The sequence below is a fragment of the Pseudorca crassidens genome, chromosome 18 (genome assembly GCF_039906515.1).
Source record: "Pseudorca crassidens isolate mPseCra1 chromosome 18, mPseCra1.hap1, whole genome shotgun sequence".
Taxonomy (NCBI): Eukaryota; Metazoa; Chordata; class Mammalia; order Artiodactyla; family Delphinidae; genus Pseudorca; species Pseudorca crassidens.
Window position 1 is genome coordinate 9453114 of NC_090313.1, and position 21331 is coordinate 9474444.

General features: G+C 41.2%; 1 protein-coding gene across 6 annotated transcripts in view; it reads right to left on the reverse strand.

Moving 5' to 3' along the window:
- The window catches only part of TPP2 (tripeptidyl peptidase 2), a 68373-nt gene that overhangs the window by 25615 nt on the left and 21427 nt on the right, over positions 1-21331 (reverse strand). For all 6 annotated transcript variants that reach the window (XR_010936991.1, XM_067713544.1, XM_067713543.1 and 3 more), the window contains 12 exons: positions 20650-20774; positions 16475-16638; positions 14534-14688; positions 13812-13888; positions 10445-10572; positions 7757-7856; positions 6102-6250; positions 4369-4484; positions 3666-3834; positions 2790-2947; positions 2408-2484; positions 379-485 (listed from right to left, as the gene is read on the reverse strand). Coding sequence is in view for 5 of the 6 variants with exons in the window: in XM_067713544.1 (XP_067569645.1) it covers positions 379-485; positions 2408-2484; positions 2790-2947; positions 3666-3834; positions 4369-4484; positions 6102-6250; positions 7757-7856; positions 10445-10572; positions 13812-13888; positions 14534-14688; positions 16475-16638; positions 20650-20774 (1525 nt within the window). In the remaining variant the exon portion in view is untranslated. The remainder of the gene's footprint in view (positions 1-378; positions 486-2407; positions 2485-2789; positions 2948-3665; positions 3835-4368; positions 4485-6101; positions 6251-7756; positions 7857-10444; positions 10573-13811; positions 13889-14533; positions 14689-16474; positions 16639-20649; positions 20775-21331) is intronic.

Sequence of the window (21331 nt, forward strand, 5' to 3'; positions counted from 1 at the left end):
TTGGGGATGGACGGTTCAGGCGGTGATGCGAGCAGATGGGGGGCGATGGGAGACGGCAGATGAAGCTCCGCTGGCTCGCCCGCCGCCCACCTCCTGCTGTGTGGCCCACTTCCTAACGGGCCCCGGACCGGTACGGGTCCGCAGCCCAGGGGTTGGAGACCCCTGGCCTAGATAGATGACTGACATATGAACCAATGCAAAATAGAACTAGATCTTTAAAAAGGTTTGAACCTAACAGCAAATCTACAGTGCCAGACACCTATTACTGTTGTGAGAAAAGTCTACTGCAGGTATATGAACTTTATATGGTCATAACCAGAGCAGAGATAGAATGCACATAAAGGTAAATGGGCAAGACAAGACATTAACTTTACTCACCAGCCCACGTTGCACCCTCAGGAACCTCAATAAAATGCCTCCGAATTTGACCAGGTTTAAAATGTACATCTGTCAAGGCTAGATCATAATGGGTTGATTCATTTACTCTGAAAATTAATAAAAATAAATGATTAAACATGACACTCTCATTAAAAAAGCTTTATATTATAAGCCCACTGGTACTCTAGATTTCAACAGTTCATGAGAAATGAACACAGGGAGTTAAAAGCTGGTAACAAAACAGTACGCACAATGTCATCTCAGTTTTGCAACATGTTAGCAGAGATACACTGTGGAGATGCTTTTTCTGCTTTTTACTTGTTTGCTTTATAATTTGTCTGAAGTCAGACACACAGCTCCCTCTTTTCTGGTTAAAGGAATTCTACAACATTCACAGGATTTTCCAGTTACCAGAATCTGGACTATTGTGAGTCCAAAATATTAAAATCAAAGGCAATGTTTTGTGCCACTGATACTGCCTTATAGTTGAGACTGATATTAAATTTAACCTCTTTCGTAGCTTCAAAATGCACCATGCCATAAATGACACAGTAAAGAAGAGAAAGTACTTTCATAGCGTTTTTGTAAGGGATCAGTGAAACATAAAGGTCAAATGTATAATTACCCAACCCAGAAACCTGAAGTACACACTAAGGACAAATTCTAGTCAGTATGACAAACATTTAATGAGTGCCTACTATACCTGAGGCACTGCTATTAGGTGCTACAATTACAACAATGAATATAATGTCTTCCTTTTCCCCAGCCAATCTAGCGGGGATGGAAAACCCAACAGGGACGTTGAACGTAACATTCTCTGGGGAGACAGGAAGCGTTAGTGGAAAAGATGCAAGGCTCCTGGTTCACGAGGAGCGGTCAGGGAAAGCTTCCTGAAGCACATGAGGTCTCAGCCCACTCCTGAATCTTGTACATTACCTTGTTGAAGTTCCTACGGGACTTCTAGGGAATGTGCGGCTGAGAATTTAACTGTTCCGCCAATTTTTTCACATGTGTGTCACTTGTTACCTCCTCAATTTCATCCTATGTTTCATATGGGCTGAGACCTACTGCATATTAAATATTACTGTGCAACTAACTCAATAGAAGCTGTTAACTCAGAGTTCTCTATTGTTTCCAGTACTCTCATCTCCATCTTGCCTTTCAGGTACTGAATAATTTGTTTCGTACATTCTGTACAATGGGTTCCATATGGGGTCACGTAAAATGCAGTCCCCGTGTCTTCCGTGGGCTCACAGTCAAATGTGGTGAATTAAAAATGACAACACACTAGCTAAAGTCTGTACCACAGGCAAGTGAAAAGTGCCATGAAGCGGCAGGGAGGGGCTCCCTTCACCCGGAGATGACCAAGAACACACCTGGTCATTAAGTTAAGGGACAGGAAACTGAAGCAAAGAAATCAGCTGTGCAAATGCACCCGTCCTGAGGAAACTGGAGGGGTCAGCATTGGTGAGCTCGTGGAAACGTGTAATTTGGTGATGGAGCCGCGGGAAACACTGGCTGTGAAGGGCCACTGTTTGCTATTTTAAGCAGCACGATCCTTGGGCGTGCCGCTGAGGTACTTTATACAGCAAGCAGTGTGATCAGTCCTGAGTTCCTTCATTCTGGGGCAGAAGACAAGATGGAAAGGGAAGAGTCTGGAAACGGCACTGGAAAAGCGGAAGAACGAGGAGATAATGGTAATCCCAGAGATAAGGGGGGAATCTGGGCCGGGGGTCGGAGGGGACAAAGTCACTGTCAAACACTGCCGAGGCATCAGGCCAGATGAAGGCTAAAACAGCCTCTGAATCAGGTGTAAGGAGGGCAGGTGACACATGCTGTCAGTTATCCTCACTGTGAACAAGGAACACCGTGACTGACTACGCACCACCTTGAACGTTAAGCAAGGAACAGAACCAAAACCCAGTCACCTGGTTCTGGCCTACGGATCCTTTAAAAGTTCACCCCATTTCCATAAACAGCCATTACATAATTACACGTAACAGCAAGCTATCGGTAACTGGGCACTTACTTTGCTGCAATAACTGCAGTGATTGGGACTCTGAACAGAGGACCTGCGTTAGGCGATGCTATATCATAGCCACATACCTTGAAAAAGGAATAAGTGTCAGTATCCATAAACAGACTTTTTTAAAAAGAGAAAATAAAAGAAAAAAAGGGTGAATCTACTCAGCGAATAAATTAATCTAAGATTAAAATGTAACGGTCCTAAGTACAAGTTGGCATCAATTTTCTGATGTCAGGCCACATAATTAATGGCAAACAGCCTGGACAAATACACCCATGACAACCCTTGACTTACTCAGACTGATGGGGAAATGGACTGCTACACAAAGACTTCTACACATTTTAAAGACTAAAGAAAGTAAAAATGAAGATATCCCAATAAATACCTCCGTATAATGCAATCCTTCTCTTAAGCCCCTGGGATCCACACGTATGTTTATGTGTCTGCACTGATTCATGAGTTCCAAATGGCTGGGACACTGAACCCATGATGAATTCGAAGTTAAAGCTAAATGAAGCTGAAGGGATATTTTCTCAGAGTTTTCTGGCGTTAAAAAGACCAAAAAGTAAAGATTAGTTATTTTTTCCTTTTCTTCCATTTTAAAACATTCTGTCGTCTGTCAAGAAAATTCCACAGATACATGTGGTTGGCTGTAAAATCCAGTAGGCACGGGCTCCCGAAACACAGCTTACATAAAAGAGCCACAGAACCTCCCTCACATTTATTTTAGGATGCTCGGAATCCGTTCATGTGTTCACCCAACATGGCTGGCTACAACCTGAACACAAACCATTTTAGTGAATATTTTTCATTACTGCATACAGTTAACAGAATCTGACTAAGAGAAAAGACTCCTAAGTTTACAGTGATGACAATTTTGTTCACAGTCGTTGGGCTGGGGTTCTCCCTGGCTGCTTCTGCTTCCCACTCTCCAACCAAAAACTCTTACACCCAAGTAGTAAAAGTGGGAAAGAAAAGGAATTTGATGCTTTACTATCCACAATTTAATAAAAGCTCCAGGTCCCTAAAGGCCCATGCTACTGTTTTTCTGGTAGACACACTGCCAACTGAACTGCCATTGTATCAGGATCCCTAATTGCCATCAGTGTCCCCTACACCTCTATGAAATACAAATTAATAACATTGTCAATTCCTGTCTTCTCTTTAGAACATTAGCCTAAACAGCATTTTCTCTATTGTGGTACAATTCATTCAAAGCATAAATGTGAGGACATCAGCTTACTGTCCAGTTATTACTCACCAGTATTTTCTGGAAATACAGGTTCAATGCCAACACCGTGATCTGAAGGTGCAGCCACCTGAACAGGATCTCGGAGGTAGATGCCACGGTTATTTCCAACAGTAACAGTGAAACCTAACTTATTAGCAAATGATGTATTCTGAACGAGGTAGTCATAGGCTTTATCAACCTAATTAAGAGAATACAAACAGTAAGATATACACGGTTGGGTCAAGAAAGTACTTTATTGCAGATCCCCAATTTCTTTTCCATTGTAGCAAAGTACAAGCAAAAAGTCAGTTTCTCCATCCGCCTTTCTGACCTACACGGAAACCCCATTTAGGAGGGCAATTCTACCTCACTGGACAAAACACTGGTCTAGCCACTGGACTCGCCTTCCACTCCACCCTCTTTACTCCCAAATGACGAAGCTAGGAAACCTCCACATGCCATTACGACTGGCCGGCTTCTGCCCTCTGCTGCTCTGCCGTGAACTCCACCCTCTACATGTCCTATGTCCATTATGTTTCTCCACCTTAGCCTCACCAATCTGTCTTAAGTACAAAATTTGTTTTCATACCCTCTGCTTACAGTTCAGAGACTACTCTGGCATATAATCAATTAGAAAAACTCAATCGTCATTATAATAGGAGTATTATCCAGTAATCACTGAAATATTATCCTGCTGATTTACAACCCGTTTTTTTCGTACAAACGACAATACCTGAATAATACCATGTCCTTGGGCAAACACTTCTATATTGTCAGCCTTCACTGCAGTGTTTTCGAGAGCTCTTCTGACTGAATGAACCGTGTAGTTAACATTATTAGCTTTCAGACCTAAAAGCCAAAAACAGAAAACAAGAAAGTAGTGTCCATCAGTTGAGCTGGTTACTTGAAACACTCTCTGCTCACTAGTATGGATAGCGCGTACATCCTCTGGTTTTAACGTCTTGTGTTTCAACACTCACTTTTAAATCTTTTTTTATTAAAAAAAAAAAAAACAAAAAACTGACAAACAGTCTGACTCAAGCTGCTTGTGTTAACGCAAAGACTTCATTCAACGAAAATTCCTGTGTGCCCACTAGGCAGCGGCATGAACACGGGCTCTGCACTGGGAATGTGAACGTCTGAGCAAAAAGTACCAAAAGGCATTCGAATGACACCTTCCTTAAACTACTGCTGGTCAAACAACATGGTCACTGGCACAAGGTCTCAACCCGGGTGCACATTATAAACACCAAGGGTACTGGAAGGAGCCAGAAAGATGTGAGGTCCCGATGCAATTAAATCAGCACCTTTGAGACTGGATCCCAGGCATGGCCACTGATTAGAAGCTTCCCTGGCAATGCCAGGGAGCAGCGAGGCTGGGGCTGACTGTCCTCTGGGAAGGATGTGGAGGCCGCCAAGCTGTCCACCTTCTGATAACGACTGATGTTAGAGGCGCAAGATGAGTAAGAGCGCACTCCTGACCCCTCCAGAACTGAACACGCAGACACTTACGAGAGTAAGCCCTGAGCAAAACGAACATGGGAACGCTACGGCGCTCTGAGAGCAAATCAAGAAGGTGACCGTTGTGTGAGAATCCACGAAAGGGTGATGCTCCATGAGAACAGATACGTGAGTCGGTATCCCTAGTAGTGTCTATCAGAGGAGACACAGGGAACACACAGGCCAAGACACGGCAGAAAGGAGCTCCAGGCAAAGAGAGCAGCGCGCCACAGACAAGAGGCGCGAGCGACCCTGAGATACTCGGCAAGGTTGAACAGGACCAGGACTGTGGGTGGAGAGCCTGGGATCTGACCAGAGGGACGCTCCCCAGAGGGGAGGGGTCTTCAGGCCCGCCGGGCTGACCGGACGCTGAGCCCTGGTCAGGGCCGACACCCCCCGTCCAACACCACAGCAGCCTCTCGCACGCCAGCCTAGCGCCCCGTCGGCTTCGCTGGCTCCACGCCGATATTCACTGTCTTCTTACGTGTAACAGTAACCATTTTTTATTTTGTTCACAGTCTGTTTCTCCTCCAACTTTAATATCAACTCCACACAGGCAGGTATTTTTAATGCTCTGTTCACTAATTTAGCCCCAGAGCTAAAATAATGCTTAAGAGTCATTAACAGCCAATGAATATGCTTGCTGAATGAATATCTGCCTGAAATAAGAGAAATTTATTCAATTACTTTTCACGGCCACAATCTGACTTTATTTTATGCTATGAACATGAAATTGTCTAGATACTTCACACCTACTTAACTAAGCTTATACATAAACCATGCATTTTAGAACCAGGACCAAGATGAAGTATAAATGATACTTTTAAAATCCATTTTATCATGTTACTTCTATCTTATTAAGAAAAGTAATGAAACTGTGGCTGAAGTACACGTGGAATAGCCAACAACTCACTGTCGCTTCACTGGGAAATTGAGCAACGGTAGTAAGGTGAGCAACGTCGTTACCTGACAGAATCAAGGCGATGCCTCCACACGCGTTGGGAGAAGACATAGACGTCCCGTTCATGAGCTGAGTTCCACGCAGCGTCCAGTTAGGAACAGAGGCTATGGCACCTCCTGGGGCGCTGATGCTCACTCCAAGGGCCCCATCAGCACTGAACGAAAGCAGTTAGAGTCTGCTTACGACGGCGGACATTGGATAAACAGGGCCTTTGTAGAAAGGCCACTGGCCAAATAAATTACAGTACAACACACGAACTATCCGCAGTCACGGCTATTTCACTATTACGCAGCAGTTTTTTCCCTCATAAGTGGACAAAATGTCTGTGTGTGTGCGTATCTGGGCTTACATATGGCAGGCCACAGTATTAAGTATGTTTTATAGAAGGACAGTAAATGAGGGTCACTGCTCAGACGCCTGATGAATGTACTTTTCGCGTCTGTAATAAGCAGAAGCACCCTCTTGTCTACAAAGTCTAAAATAGCGCTGTCCAGGAGAAGCATGTGGGACACACATGGCATTTAAAGTTTTCTAAAAGCCATATTTAAAAAAAGCTAACAAAAAGATGGTTTACTTAATTTTAGTAACATATTTTATTTAACCCAACATATCTAAAATATTATAATTTCAACATGAAATTGATAGGAAAAAATGAGTTAATTTACATTCTTTTTTGTACCAAGTTTGCAAATCTGGTGTTCATTTCATACTTGCAGCACAGCTCAGTTCAGACTCTCATGTGACCAATGGCTGCCATGCTGGACTCGAGCCAGCAGGGTCTGCTGAGTTAAAGCCCATAGAGTTCACCATCGCATCGTCACCAAACACCAGCTCAACAACTATCCTTGTTCCTGGCTAGGAATATTGGGGCTATTTGGTTTCACATTTTAACAGAGAACTGAAAGCAATGCAAACAACTCCTGTAACGGGTTGGTAGCAGCCCTCCTAGTGACTATCCTAAAACAAATATTATTGGGTAAATATCTGTTGACCTGTAAAGATGTTCTCACTGTATTACCGAGTGACAAAAGTAGGTTATAAAAGTGCCTGAGTCACGTGCGCTTCCACTTACGCACACGGTAATGACTAAAAAGATGTTCTTCGAAATCTGACCCATACATACGATAGATGATGAGGTTTAGGGTGATTCCCACTTTTCTCTTTGCACTGTCTATGTTGTCTACCAATGTTTGCACTGAACCTTGATATCTGGTAACTGGAACAAATAACTGGGAAGACTCATGAATTCTGACTACTTCCTTACTCTCTATTGATTTTCCACTAGTCTGTTAAAGTAGCTGATCATAAAGCATTTCTGGTGTTGGAAATAGTGTTCTAAAAATAGGTTCCATAAAACGTAAATAAAACTTTCACTGAAATAAAAAAATAAAATTTTCCTTATATAAACCTTACATATTCTTAGTGAAGGACTGTAGACATGGGCATAAAATTTATAACAGAATAGTTATGTCATACATCTAACAATGAAATAACTAACTTATTTCTTTAATTACCCGTTTCCCTAAAACGAGATTGTTAATCAAAATGAAAATGCAAAAACCAATAGAAAGAAACGGTAAAATGACCAAAACTCTACCCCTCCCCACCATGCAGTTTAACAAAGTATTTGTAATAGTCCCACGTACAACTCTCAACCTACCTGGGGCCTCTAGAAGACCACGTGTACTGATTTGCAGGTAATTTCTCTCTCAGAGAATACTCGGCAACCATCATATCAGGAGAAACGTAGGCACCAACACCTGTGGAGTGGATCTGGTCATTAACAAAAGGACACAAGACAGGGATCCTAATTCTAAACCCACTGCTCCCTCGGCTGTGTGACCCTAGTAAATCGCCTACTCTCCCGATACCACAGTTCTTTCTCACAAAATGGAAAGATAAGAAAATTTAATAACCAAGGCAAGTTTACTACATGCCAGATGTTACACTAGGTGGTATGCTTTTGTATATAAAAATACCTTCCAGGATTATTATGTGGATTAAATATAATAATGTATCTAAAAGTGTATCTATGTGTAAAAGAGAAATGTGTTTCAAATTTTAAAAATATAACTTTAGAAAGATAAGGAATCAGTTGATTGGTCTTCATTTTTAAATGACCACAAAAATGACTGTAGTAAATAACAAGCATATAACATGCTACATACAGTCTTTTAGTATTATATATATTTTTTGCGGTACGCGGGCCTCTCACTGTTGTAGCCTCTCCCACTGCGGAGCACGGGCTCTGGATGGGCAGGCTCAGCTGCCATGGCTCATGGGCCTAGCCGCTCCGCGGCATGTGGGATCTTCCCGGACTGGGGCACGAACTCTTGTCCCCTGCGTCGGCAGGCGGACTCTCAACCACTGCAACACCAGGGAAGCCCTACATACAATCTTTTAGATAAATGTGCAGATGCAAACTAGTTAGACTCTGCAATCACAGAACATAGAGATCAAACTCAGTTCCTTCATTCTAGAAATTTGGAAGCAGAGCGTAGAGAGATTAAAAAAATTTACTAAAGGAAATGACTGGCAGAGACAAGACTTAGAATCGAAGCCTACCAGCTCCTCATTCTTCTTTACAACACACACATCTTCGGAGCAGAAGTCTAGATAAAATAGGTGAGTTAAGAGGACTCAGGTTAACGATGCTGCCACATAAAACTAATTGTTTTGTAAAATTTAGTATAAAATTTTCAGTGAAACTGGGGATAAAAAAATGACAAAATACTGAGCATTGTAGCAGTGCAGTGTATTTTGATCATTAGATACCTTTGAGGTCTATTTTCTGTTTCATTTTAATTTGTGTACTTAAAAATATCTAGAGATCTGGAATACACAAGGGATGTATCACACTGGCAGGCACTGTTATCTTAACACATGATTTAACAGAATTACTGAATCAAAAGGTTTCAAATTACAATAAAGGGGTCCAGCGGTAAAGAATCCACCTTGCAACACAGGGAACGTGGGTTCGATCCCTGGAAACTAAGATCCACGTGCCGCAGGGCAACTAAGCCCGTGTGCTACAACTACTGAGCCTGTGCACCTCAACTAGAGCCCATGTGCCGCAAACTACAGAGCCCACGTGCTCTGGAACCCGCATGGCACAACTAGAGAGAAGCCATGCGCCACAACGAAAAAGGTCGTGCATGCCTCAACGAAGATGCCAGGTGCCACAACAAAGACCTGACGCAGCCCCCGCAAAAAAACAAAACCAAAGTATATAAAGCAAGCTACACCTTGCTTAAAATTTACAAGCTATAAATAAAAGCACGTCCTATAAACATAAGGTCACTGATATTTCAAAACAGAAACATTTTCAAAAGGACCAGTTTCTGTTCTAAGCTTTGATGCCCAAATTTTGTTGTGTCTATAACATCAATAATATCTTTACAACTATAATAACACTTATGATATATACATATCTGTTCAGTTACTGATGCATACGCCAGAAAAACTGTTTGGGACCAGTTTTTATAGTCATGCATCCAATCACAAATGTTAAGAGGTGTAAGCCTTATTTTGATCCCAAATTTAAAAATAAACCAAAAAACTTTAGGCCTCATTTACTACGTAAGGGATCTCTCAATTCATCCTCCTCATTCATGATCTTAGTAAAAAAAATCAGGGCTGGGTTTCATGTTTTGTGGAGGGGGGGTTTTGCACAAGGCGGCAGCTACTGTACTATAATGGAAGTTAATTTGATTATTTTCATATTATGACTGCAACTAATTTTGCGCTCCTACAACTCCCGCTGACAGGCATTTTTTTCCCGTTAGATTATAGCGAAACAACACTGCATCAGATCCTGAAGACCAAAGAGTGGGAAAAAGCCACATTCATAGAACAAATGTGATTCAACTGCTTTTCACAATAATGAAGCTCCCTTCCTCTACATCTAAATCTTTCTGCATGTTCCAAGAGAAATTAAAAGAGGAAACGCGACTATAAATAAATTGCCCTACACTATAAATAAGTAGTGAAGCAAGTGTCTTTATTTATGCTGTTTACTTAGCCTGGAAAGCCCTTCCCTTGCTTATTTCTACCTATTAAAATCCTCATTCTCACACTGCTTTCAGAAAGCCTTGCCCAAATTCTCAAAGCAGAGGTAACTGCACATTTGTAATCCCACAGCCCTGGATCTGTACTTCCAGTAAACCCCTTACTCCAGGCTGCTGTAGGGGAAATTCTAGATCAGCAAGTCCCTACTAGATTTCACTTTCCTAAGGATCTACTTAAGGCTCACAGTGTCTTGCACAGAGTAGAGATACAGTTAACATTGGATGAACTGAGGTTTTTTGCCTGCTTGTTCCTAAGTCTATTTCTAAAACAGGAAACTAACCTATCACACTTGATGTGGTTCCTCCTGGGCACCCGACTGTAGAAAGGCAGGGGCCGTTATTCCCAGCACTTGAAACATAAATTACGTTATGCTTCCACACAGCTTCACTAATTACTTCACATATTCTCCTGAAAGAGACAGACAATTCCGCTGAACATATAAAACTGTCCCACTTTTCAAGAACTATATGACCATAATGTGAAAATATTTTCAAACATGGTGTATATGAAAAAACAAACCAAAACAAGGGTTCTAAGTAGCGTAAGTAAGATGGTGGTCATGGATCAGGAGAGGTGCTTTAGAATCACTCAGGACATCCTCAAACTACAAGTGCTGAGCTCCTATGCCCACAGTGTTTATAACACCAAACTACGCTCAAACGCACGGTTAAGTAAATTTCGGCACATCCACCATTGGTGGAACACGATACAGCCATCCCAAGAGATACACCCTCGTTGGGTTTTAGTGGAGGGAAGGAGTTAGGAGCCCCCAGGTTAAACATGGGGAAAATGCTAGATACAAAACTGAATATATGTGGGGAAAATAAACTACAAAAGGACCAAGAGCAAAGACTGAACCATTGGGCAGTGACTGGGTGGTGGGACAACAGGGGTCCACCTCCATCTACCACTTAAAGTATTCAGAAATGACTCCTTGGGAATCCACACACACAGCTGTGACAAGTGGCAAAGGTGAAAGTGGAAATAAGGCACTAAGAAGAACTTAAATGTAGGATTTAAAATATAAGAAATCTGGTTAGAGCTTGACAGCAAATAAGAAAAATGTACTGGTATTAATTAAAGGAGACAAAGTTAGACCACAAGGAAGAAAATGGGGTCAATATAAAAAAGGTAAAGGGCCAAGGACACTCCAAAGTGATAAATGTGAAGGAAAGAATGCTAGGGAAAGAAGACTTTAAAAGAAGGAATGTTAAAGGAGAGAAAGAAATACACTGAGGTAATCAAGCTACTGAAGCAAGAGAAGAAGGGGCGAGATTACCTTCATGGATGAAACAACTGAGAGAGAGGGTACTTGTGAGACATTCCTTTCCTGCCCCACAAGGGACTTAGTACCAGTGATCTGAGAAAATTAAGGGTTTTTTTTTTTTAACTTTTTAAAATTTTTATTTTTTATATTAACATAGAGTAAAATTGACTTTCTTTTTGGTGTACAGTTCTTCGAGATTTAACACATGTATAGCCTGTGCAACCACCACCATAAACACAGTAATAATTTTAGCACCTCATTAAAAAGTCTCCCTGGTGTTATCTGTCCATTTGTAGTTACATGTTCCCTTCTAAGCCCTGGCAACCACTCATCATTCTTGATTCCAGTCATTGTGTCTTTTTCAGCATGTCACATAAATACAATCTTGAGATATACAAGACTGGGTGTATGTGGATGGTGGGTGTATAGGGATGGTGGGTGTATGTGCATGGTGGGTGCATGTGGGTGGTGGGTGTATAGGGATGGTGAGTGTATATGGATGGTGGGTGTACGTGGATGGTGGGTGTATGTGGATGGTGGGTGTATGTGGATGGTGGGTGTATGTGCGTGGTGGGTGTATGTGGGTGGTGGGTGTATAGGGATGGTGTGGTGTATAGGGATGGTGGGTGTATGTGGATGGTGGGTGTATAGGGATGGTCTGGTGTATAGGGATGGTGGGTGTACGTGGATGGTGGGTGTACGTGGATGGTGGGTGTACGTGGATGGTGGGTGTATGTGGATGGTGGGTGTATAGGGATGGTGGGTGTACAGGAATGGTGGGTGTATGTGGATGTGTGGTGTATAGGGATGGTGGGTGTATAGGAATGGTGGGTGTATAGGGATGGTGGGTGTACATGGATGGTGGGTGTACGTGGATGGTGGGTGTGTGTGGATGGTGGGTGTGTGTGGATGGTGGGTGTATGTGGATGGTGGGTGTATAGGGATGGTGAGTGTATGTGGATGGTGGGTGTATGTGCATGGTGGGTGTATGTGGATGGTGGGTGTATAGGGATGGTCTGGTGTATAGGGATGGTGGGTGTATAGGGATGGTGGGTGTATAGGGATGGTGGGTGTACATGGATGGTGGGTGTACGTGGATGGTGGGTGTATGTGGATGGTGTGGTGTATAGGGATGGTGGGTGTATAGGAATGGTGGGTGTATAGGGATTGTGGGTGTATAGCGATGGTGGGTGTATAGGGATGGTGGGTGTATAGGGATGGTGGGTGTATATGGATGGTGGGTGAATGTGGATGGTGGGTGTATGTGGATGGTGGGTGTATGTGGATGGTGGGTGTATGTGGATGGTGGGTGTATGTGGATGGTGGGTGTATAGGGATGGTGTGGTGGGGGAGTGGGGGAGAGGTGATCAATAAGTAAACACTCTAAATAAGGTAATTTCAAAGTTAGTACTATGAAGGACAAAGAGGTGAGGCAACATGAAGTCAAGGCTAAGCCAGTGGACTTGGCAGCAGGAAGATCCTGACGGCACAGGCATGGATGGGGTGGGGCAGTGAGACATGTCCATGGAAAACAGTGAACATACGTAATAACTAAGTTTTGCTGGGAAAGTAAGTGAAGGCTGTGTGAAATGAAGAGGTTTTTTAGTAAGTTAATTTTAAAGCTAGCAGGTACTAGAGCATGTCTGTGTAGTAATGACAACCCAGGAAAGGCGAGGGATGATGCTGGAGCAGTCTTTGAGGAAAGAGGAGATGAGAGCCAGATCGTAAGTGCCTGAGTGGCTTTCGATCCCAGCACTTCTTTCATTACAGAGCAAGGGAAGGCAGAAGGTTGGGTCAGACAGGTCACAGAAAGGGCATGGAGGTTCCCTCTGAGTGCTTCTGTTTTCTCTGGGAAAGAAAGACGTGAGGACATCAGCTGAGGAATGAAAGGGGAGGTCGCTGAAAGGCTCCAAGGAGAAAAGGAGGTGTAAAACGGCCGTCCAGGAGTGCAAGGGCACGTGCAGTGTGACCAAAGACGACGCTGATGAACATCTCCGATTCGCGGTCCTAAACAAAGTATGACATCAGTGTGACCTCCACAGACCCGGGCAGATGAGTTGTGGGATCACTGAAGGATCTGCCGGGCTTCCACAAGTCTAGATTTTGTCAGGAAAGTACACCTGGAAGAGGTCAGGCTGCGTGTGGATGAGGAATTCTAGTGACAGATGGGCCCTCGGGTCCACCTGGCTGGCTAGGAGGGGAAAACTACATCAAAGATGTGACTGTGGGAATGGGGGCGGGGTTCTCAGAGACAGACAGTTATCATCTACCCACCGAGTCTGCTCTTTTTCAGTTGTGATATCCAATCCAGTTCTAAAAAGCATTTAATACTTTTCATCAGCTAAGCTTCTATGGCTGACAATTGCCAAAGAACACTCACCCAGAATTTGGCCAGTGAGTTGCTTCTCCATAGCTGTAGTTGACAAGATCACACTTATGATTTATAACCTCTATCATCTATTGAAAAGATTAAGAGTCCAGTTTAGGCAGCCATTTATAGAAACAGATGAGCCAGTACAATAAAGGCATGGAATCCCATAGTTTCTTAACCAATTGTATTCCAATTCAAATCTAAATTTATAAGTTATCCTCAGGCATATGGTTGATAAACTTAAAAAAATGTAGGAGGGAGTCACAGAGTACAGGAAGTAGTCAATAAGAAACAAACTAGCATTTGCAGAGTGGAGCTGGGGAGAGGAAGGGGGATGGAATGGTTCTTATTAAAGTCTAAATTTGCTGAAGTAAAATATAATTCATATGTTAAAATGAAATGCAGAATAATAAATTCTTCTCACACTGATGGAGCAAGCTGGCGAAGAGGTCTTTTTAATTTTTAAAGTAGCTCAAAACAACTTCCTAAGGGATTTACTAGAAGTGAGAGTATAATGTAAATAATACTTTCATAGTTTCCAAAAAACTTTATCCTGATAATTTTCAATAAAAATATATAAATGAATTAAGCATTTTTGCTTTTAAAAACGAAGTCCTATACACCAAATACAGTTCCAATATTTTTTGTAAAGCCAGAGCACTTTATAAACCTGAAAACATCCATGATCATTAATCATTAGTCTTCGAAGTCAACAGCTCACAAATACTCACAGCTCTGATAAGGCCCGTGCCCGTTTCCATTGTGCTTAGTCTTGTATCACCAATCTTGATGGAAAGAATCTGAGCACCAGGAGCCACGCCATTCCGTTCAGGTTCTTCTGGAAAATGCCCGGCAGCTATACTGGCTACGTGTGTTCCGTGAGCTCCTAGAGGCAAAAAGGGGAGAAGATGACAAAACATCCTCAGAGACTCCAAGTTTTAACCATTAGATTCAATTTGCACATTATTAATCACAATAAAAGTCATAGAATAAAAATATAGTCTCATCTTAACATCTAACAGTGTATTATTATCTTAAGTCTCTTAACGATAATTCACAAAAAAATGAATTACACACACTATTCTGCCATCCTGGATCCTACCCGTTTCACTGAGAGTGAAAATGTAAGTCACAAAGGCGAGAAAATATTTGCAACATATGTAACTGACAAAGAGCTTATATCCAGAACATAATCTTTCAAATTCAAAAGAAAAATGGGTAATACACTTGAAAAAGCATTTCCCAAAAGAGAATAACCAAATGGCAAATATATGTATGAAAAGATGTTTAACTCCATTAGTCACCCGGAAAATACAAACGAAAGCCACACTGAGATGCCTCTTACTACAGTTCTGAGCCTGACATGGCAACCGTGGGTGGGGCCGTGCACTCACACTCTGCTGCGGGGCGCTAAGGGAGCAGCTGCTGTGAAGAGGAGCTCCGAGAGTCTTAAATAGGCAACCACCACACCCAACCAGTTCTCTCAGACACTGGTCCAAATTAAACAAAAACATATTTCTACAAAGACCTGTACGCAACTGTTGAAACAATCCAAATGTGCATCAACAGATGAATGGATAAACAAACCATGGTGGATGCACATGACGAAACACTACTCAACAATAAGGAACAAGCTAGTTTACAGTCACAATATGGATTCTGAAATAGGCAGGCAAAAAAAATTTTTCTTCAATTCCATTTATATAAAATTCTAGAAAATGTAAAGTAATCTAGAGTGGACAGAAAGCAGTTTAGCGGCTACCTGAGGATGTGCGTGGAGACAGGGCTGGGTTATAAAGGAAGACATGCCAACTTTTGGGGGTGATGAATATGTTCGTAATTTTGACTGTGGTGATGGTGTCCTGGGTGTATGCACATATCAAAACTTACCAAACCGTGTGTATCCATATGTGCAGTTTCTTGTACTTCAGCTATTCCTCAACAGAGCTTGGGGAGGGGGAGGGAAAGAGCTGGCTGTCCTACTTCACTCTCCTTCTCCCTCCCCAGAAGTAACAACTACCCTTACCCTGAAGCTGGTACGCACATTCTTCCCACCTATGTTTTCATATTTTTACCACACACACACACGCATAAACATAATATAGTACTGCTTGGCATGTTTAAAAATTTTACACAAATGTTTTACCATGCATAATTTTTTTCAGTAAAGTTTATGTATCTGAGATTTCTGCATACAGGAATATGTAAATTTATTCATTTTCATTCCTATATAATGTATTCCACAGGATGAATAATACAAGTTTTTTAAAAAACGTATTCTTTTGTTGATGGGCATTTAAAAAGTTTACAACTTTTTCAAAATTACATAGAACGCTGTAGTGAGGATCCTTTTACCTGACTCTTTGCACTCATGGGTGAATTTTCAAGGGTTAATATTTGGAGGTGAAATTACTGTTCATAAGATGAATTATGCTGATCTATTTTTTGTGGTTGGCCCATGCTTATACTCCTCGAATGGAGCCTACATGGTTATGGCTTTAAAAAAAGCCAGGGAATTTCCAGGGAATCAAGTCACATCTATTATTCCAGACCTAGTTCTTTAGTAGGGACCATTCGATTAACTTCTCTATAAGGCTGCTTCTGGCTAGAAGAATTTGTCATCTTACCACTTTGTAAATTTATCTCTAGTTAGCAAATCTGAAGCAGAATACCTCCACTCGTCACTATGGAGAGCAGGTTTCCATCATCATATATATTAACGGAGTAATTCAACATCTCAGCTGTGCCAAAAGAGCCATATTCCTGGGCCTCTCTGTAATTTCTCAAAACAGTAGATTTACTCAAATCCCCGTCTTCATTTGAAGCAATGCAGGCTCTGTAAGATGAGAATAAAGAGTAGGTAATGAAATTTATCTTATTTTCTTACTTTTTAAAAAATTACACAATACTGTTTCTCAGATATCTTCTCACCACTCTATCTGCTTTTACCATAACAAACATGGCAACTGCATGTTTCATGGAGTAGACAGTAAAGATAAGGTAAAATAACTTACAGGAACCAGCCCTTAAATGAAGTCATGTACAGAGCTTTAGGAACTGTCCTTCACGAAACTCCAGGCACAAGACCATCTATCTGCTTAAGGAATCAGACCAAAGCTTAGCCTCGACCTTTAGAATAGTTTAGGGTGATTCTGACAACATAGTTTAGGCCCTGCTTCCTTCTGATTCTTTTAGAACTGATTTCATGAATCCAACAGCATAGGTGGGCCCTCGAAGCTAGATGAACTACACGGAGCCTCGGACGCACATTTATAACAGCCTTAGGCAAACGTTTGTTTTTCACAAGAAGCATTTTCTACAGTTTTATGGTTGTCCTCCTGTCTGCTCTTTCCTCATTTTATTAACTTTAAAATTTTTAAAATATATATTCCAAACACTTTAGAAGACAGACTGATGAAAACTAAATAAATCTAAAACAGTCATAAATGAAACGTACGTCATTTAAGGGTCAACACTATGTGTTTAGCTATTAGACCTTTCTGCTCATTTTCTAAATAAGAACAACTGTGTTTTAACAAGCTAAGTACATCAATCACAATCGCTATAATGAATTAATGGAAGCCCACTAGTATAGTGTAGAGAGGGCATTATTATAAATACTAAGGCATACATTTCATTAACACACTACAAAAGAAGAATTTGGGAAGAAGAATCTCTGAAATCATCGGTTTGTTTTTATGTATACTCCAATGCGTGCCTAAAATGATTTACAGCATTTCAAAAAAATAAGTACAATATAGCAAGACACAGGAGAATGAACACTTACGGGGAAAGTAAGGCATAGAGAAAACAAGCAGCACATCAAATGGAATCAGAGCTGAGGTTAGCGGATAAAACGTATGCCAACAAATCTTCCACATCTGCTAGCACCGTTGATGCCAAAAGCAGCACCGCTGATGCCAAAATTTAAGTACCTGGCCAGCCTCCATGCTGGAAATCACTCTCCAGTCCTCCCTTTCCCTCACGCAGCCCATCACACACTAAACGGCTAACAGTTCCTCCATCATTCTCTGGATCTTTCCCCTCTACCCTCAATCCCCTTTCCTACCCTCTGCTCAGCTAACTTGTGCTGACCCTTCAATGACATCTCTCTTGACGCTTCCTAGTCAGGTTCAGATGTTCCCAGGGAGTACTTGCTTCCAGAGTCTGGAGTCCATGGAGCAGCTTCTAGAGAGTCTGCTTGGTACAAAGAAGCTATTTGCCAAATGGTGAAAGAAGGCATCAACATCTTCTAACAACATTCTCACAGCAAATACTGTGACACATTTCACAGCACTTCTTATAACCACCATCTACATGGAGGGACTCAACAATTCAAGCACCATATCAAAATATAAATACAGAACTTAGTGACTTCACTAAATAACTCCACAGAGGGCAAATGTGAACATGGTGCAAGGGTATACGTTTCTGAAGGTCTGTTTGGCTTAACTCAAGGGACAGTTGTTAGAAGACAGAGAAGGCCTGTGGACAGGATTAGAGTACGTGTGTGTGAAAAGAATCCACACTTTTCATCAAACTCTCAAAGGAAAACTGAAACGAGGTCAAAAACCACTGAAAAGAAACCAATTGTCTTTTCTTTATGTCGTCCTCTATAAATAGTGTTTCTCTGACCAGGTTTTGCTCCCTATTGAGGGACAGCACTTGACACTATGCATCCTGGCAAATACTTGAGTGCAGTCATACTAGGTTACCTGGTTAAGTGCGGAGACAGGGGTTTAACAATTAGTAGAATTGTGTCAAGCGGAGGGCAGACCTGACATTCTTGAAACAAAACAGACACTTAAGGTCACTTTACCTCCCCTCAGAAATGCTTGGCATTTCTGACATGAGACATGAGAACACCTGCAGACAGTGCCGAGATTTGCCTTAAGGTGATTCAAGATCTTTAAGATTCGCTTCAAAAAATTCTGGATCTAACTCTGAGGTGGGGTGGGGGAATCAAAGTCCCATACAATATATAGTATTGTGCAAAACAAGTTAGATTATTTCTAGTAGCACTTGAAAGCATGATTCTGCTGTGTTTTTCATTGATTATACTAACATTTTCTAAAATGTTTTCTAGTTATCACAGATTTCACTTCACTTAATATTTGATTAAATTTCATTTCCAACACAAAAATTCTTCAAGATGTCTCAGCATACTGTTGACAAACTATTACACTTATCACTTTCTTTGTCAATTGCCTTAAAGACCAAGAAAACTTTCTGGAAGCATACACTGGCCCCCTGGACATCCTAACCCCAAGCCATTCCCCTTAGGACAACGTAGTCCGCAGTGCTTTCAGCATCTATAGAAACACTTTAATTGAAACCACCTACTGCTCCACTACCCAATCCCCGCTAACATTAAAGTATTTCCTTAAGTCCTTTTGCGTGTTTTGTAGTAAATTTTCCGTGTCACTGAATTTTGTATCTAGTATTTTCCTCACACTTAACCTTACCTCCTCTCCCATGACAAAAATCACTGAAGGTTTATGACTGGGAGTGACTGTATCGTGTTATACCACGGGGTAGATGTCCCAAAATTTACTAAACCATACGTTTGAACAACTTTTTAATATTACAAACTCTTGATCAAAGCTTCTGCAAAGCTTTTGGAAAAGAACTGTTCACAATGTGTGCACACCTGCACATATACACACACCAAAACATACTACAATACATGGAAAAGTTGCATGAATATCAACTATCATCTAGATTGAAATATTGTTATATGCAAATATTTTATTACCACTTTCAGGCCCAAATGGAGTAGAGATTTCCTATTCAACTGACAATTTTATATACCCATTATCAAAGATGAGTTACTACCCACATCTGTGAGAGGAAAGCCCCCTTTTAAGTCGGTGCATTATAAACTAAATAACAAGAGACAGCATTCAAATCACCATATCTTGTTCTGTGTTTGCCACATCTCGGGAAACAATTCTTTACATATGAGCAGGGACTCAAACTACAAAACAATTTCTGGAAGGGTCCCTGGTTTATTGTGGCGACCCTGAAATATGTACATGCCCAAATATCTGTATTAAGAACATATTCCTGCTTCTACCCAGATCGTAATTCAAGAAGACATACTAGCTGACATAAAGGAACACAACTTCAGTGTATGATTCACTAAGAAAGAAAGTAGAAAATGTACGTGATAGGTAACTTGGTATAAATCATCATTATTAGTAGTAGTAGAAGCAGCAGATACAGCTTACCCTTATCCAGTACCTACTATGTCTAGAAACATCAAATTTACAAAACCCTCTAAGGAGGTACGATTATTATCCCAATTAACAGATGAGGAAATAGGCCTAGAGAGGTGCAGATAAAGCATTCAAACTCACATGCTAGGATTCCGTCTCAGATCTGAGCTCTAACGCTGCCGCCCGCATCACGCTGCCTCACTTCAACTTAGCTACTAGGTCTCTGTTGGTAAATCTTTACACAACTTTCCTCCTCTGCCCTTAAAACTTTTATAGTAGATGCTTTGCAACATCCTCGTGCACTTACTTTCCAAACTGCCCAGCTTCAATCAGGAACATTTCTACATACACCAATCATCAACCTGCTAATATTATCTGTTTAATGACTACTATCTGGTTAATGAAATAAGATTCTTTAAAACAGCTAAGGGTCAGCTTCCGTGTCTAAAATACTAAGAGGTTCAAAAGGCTTATCTAAAACTACCCAAAAGCCAATTTGGCCCTCAAGTAGCTTTGCCTGGAGATATTAATGTCACATAAACCAAATCTCTGGGCAGTTCTGAGGGTTTAATGTTCTTCAGAGCAGATAAAATGATTTTTAAATGAAGAACTGGAAACACACGGCTTACCCCCAGGTCTCACCATCATGCCACACCAAGCAGTCATATACAGGACCAGGATCACTGTATTTTTTCTCAAAAGAGTTAAGCAATTCCACTTGACTCTGAAGCTCTTCCTTGATTAGTTTATTTGCCTAAACAATTAGAACAGACATTAATATTAGCACATTTTGTGCTCTTGAAAGGTGATATTAACATACAACCAAAGACACCAAAGACACAGTGTGACCCAATAGTAAAGTCATTTTACCCTGGAAAAATGTAAGAAAATTTTCTTTTTATATCTGTGCAACTTGTAGTCCAGTTTAGTGGCAGTAACAATTAAAATATTAAACAGTAAAAAATACTTCTTTTACTCACTATCATATTCAGTCACTCCCTACAGCTGCTTTGGGAAAGACATGGTGCTACACGGTGGTGCTATCATTTGGCCAAGGGTGTTGGTCACATACCTATAATTGTATAATTCATTTCCAAAAGTAATGCTAAAATTGTTATAAAATAGTTTCTCTATCGACTTTTAGATTTTTATATCAGGAACATTTCCATTTCAAATTTGTTTCTTAAGAACCCAAATAAATAACAGGAACCTCTTTTAGAGGTTTACCTCTTTTAGAATTCGCTAAGTTAAGTACATACTATGTTCATGACCAAGTACATACAAGCTGCTATTCAACCACTTTCATCTACA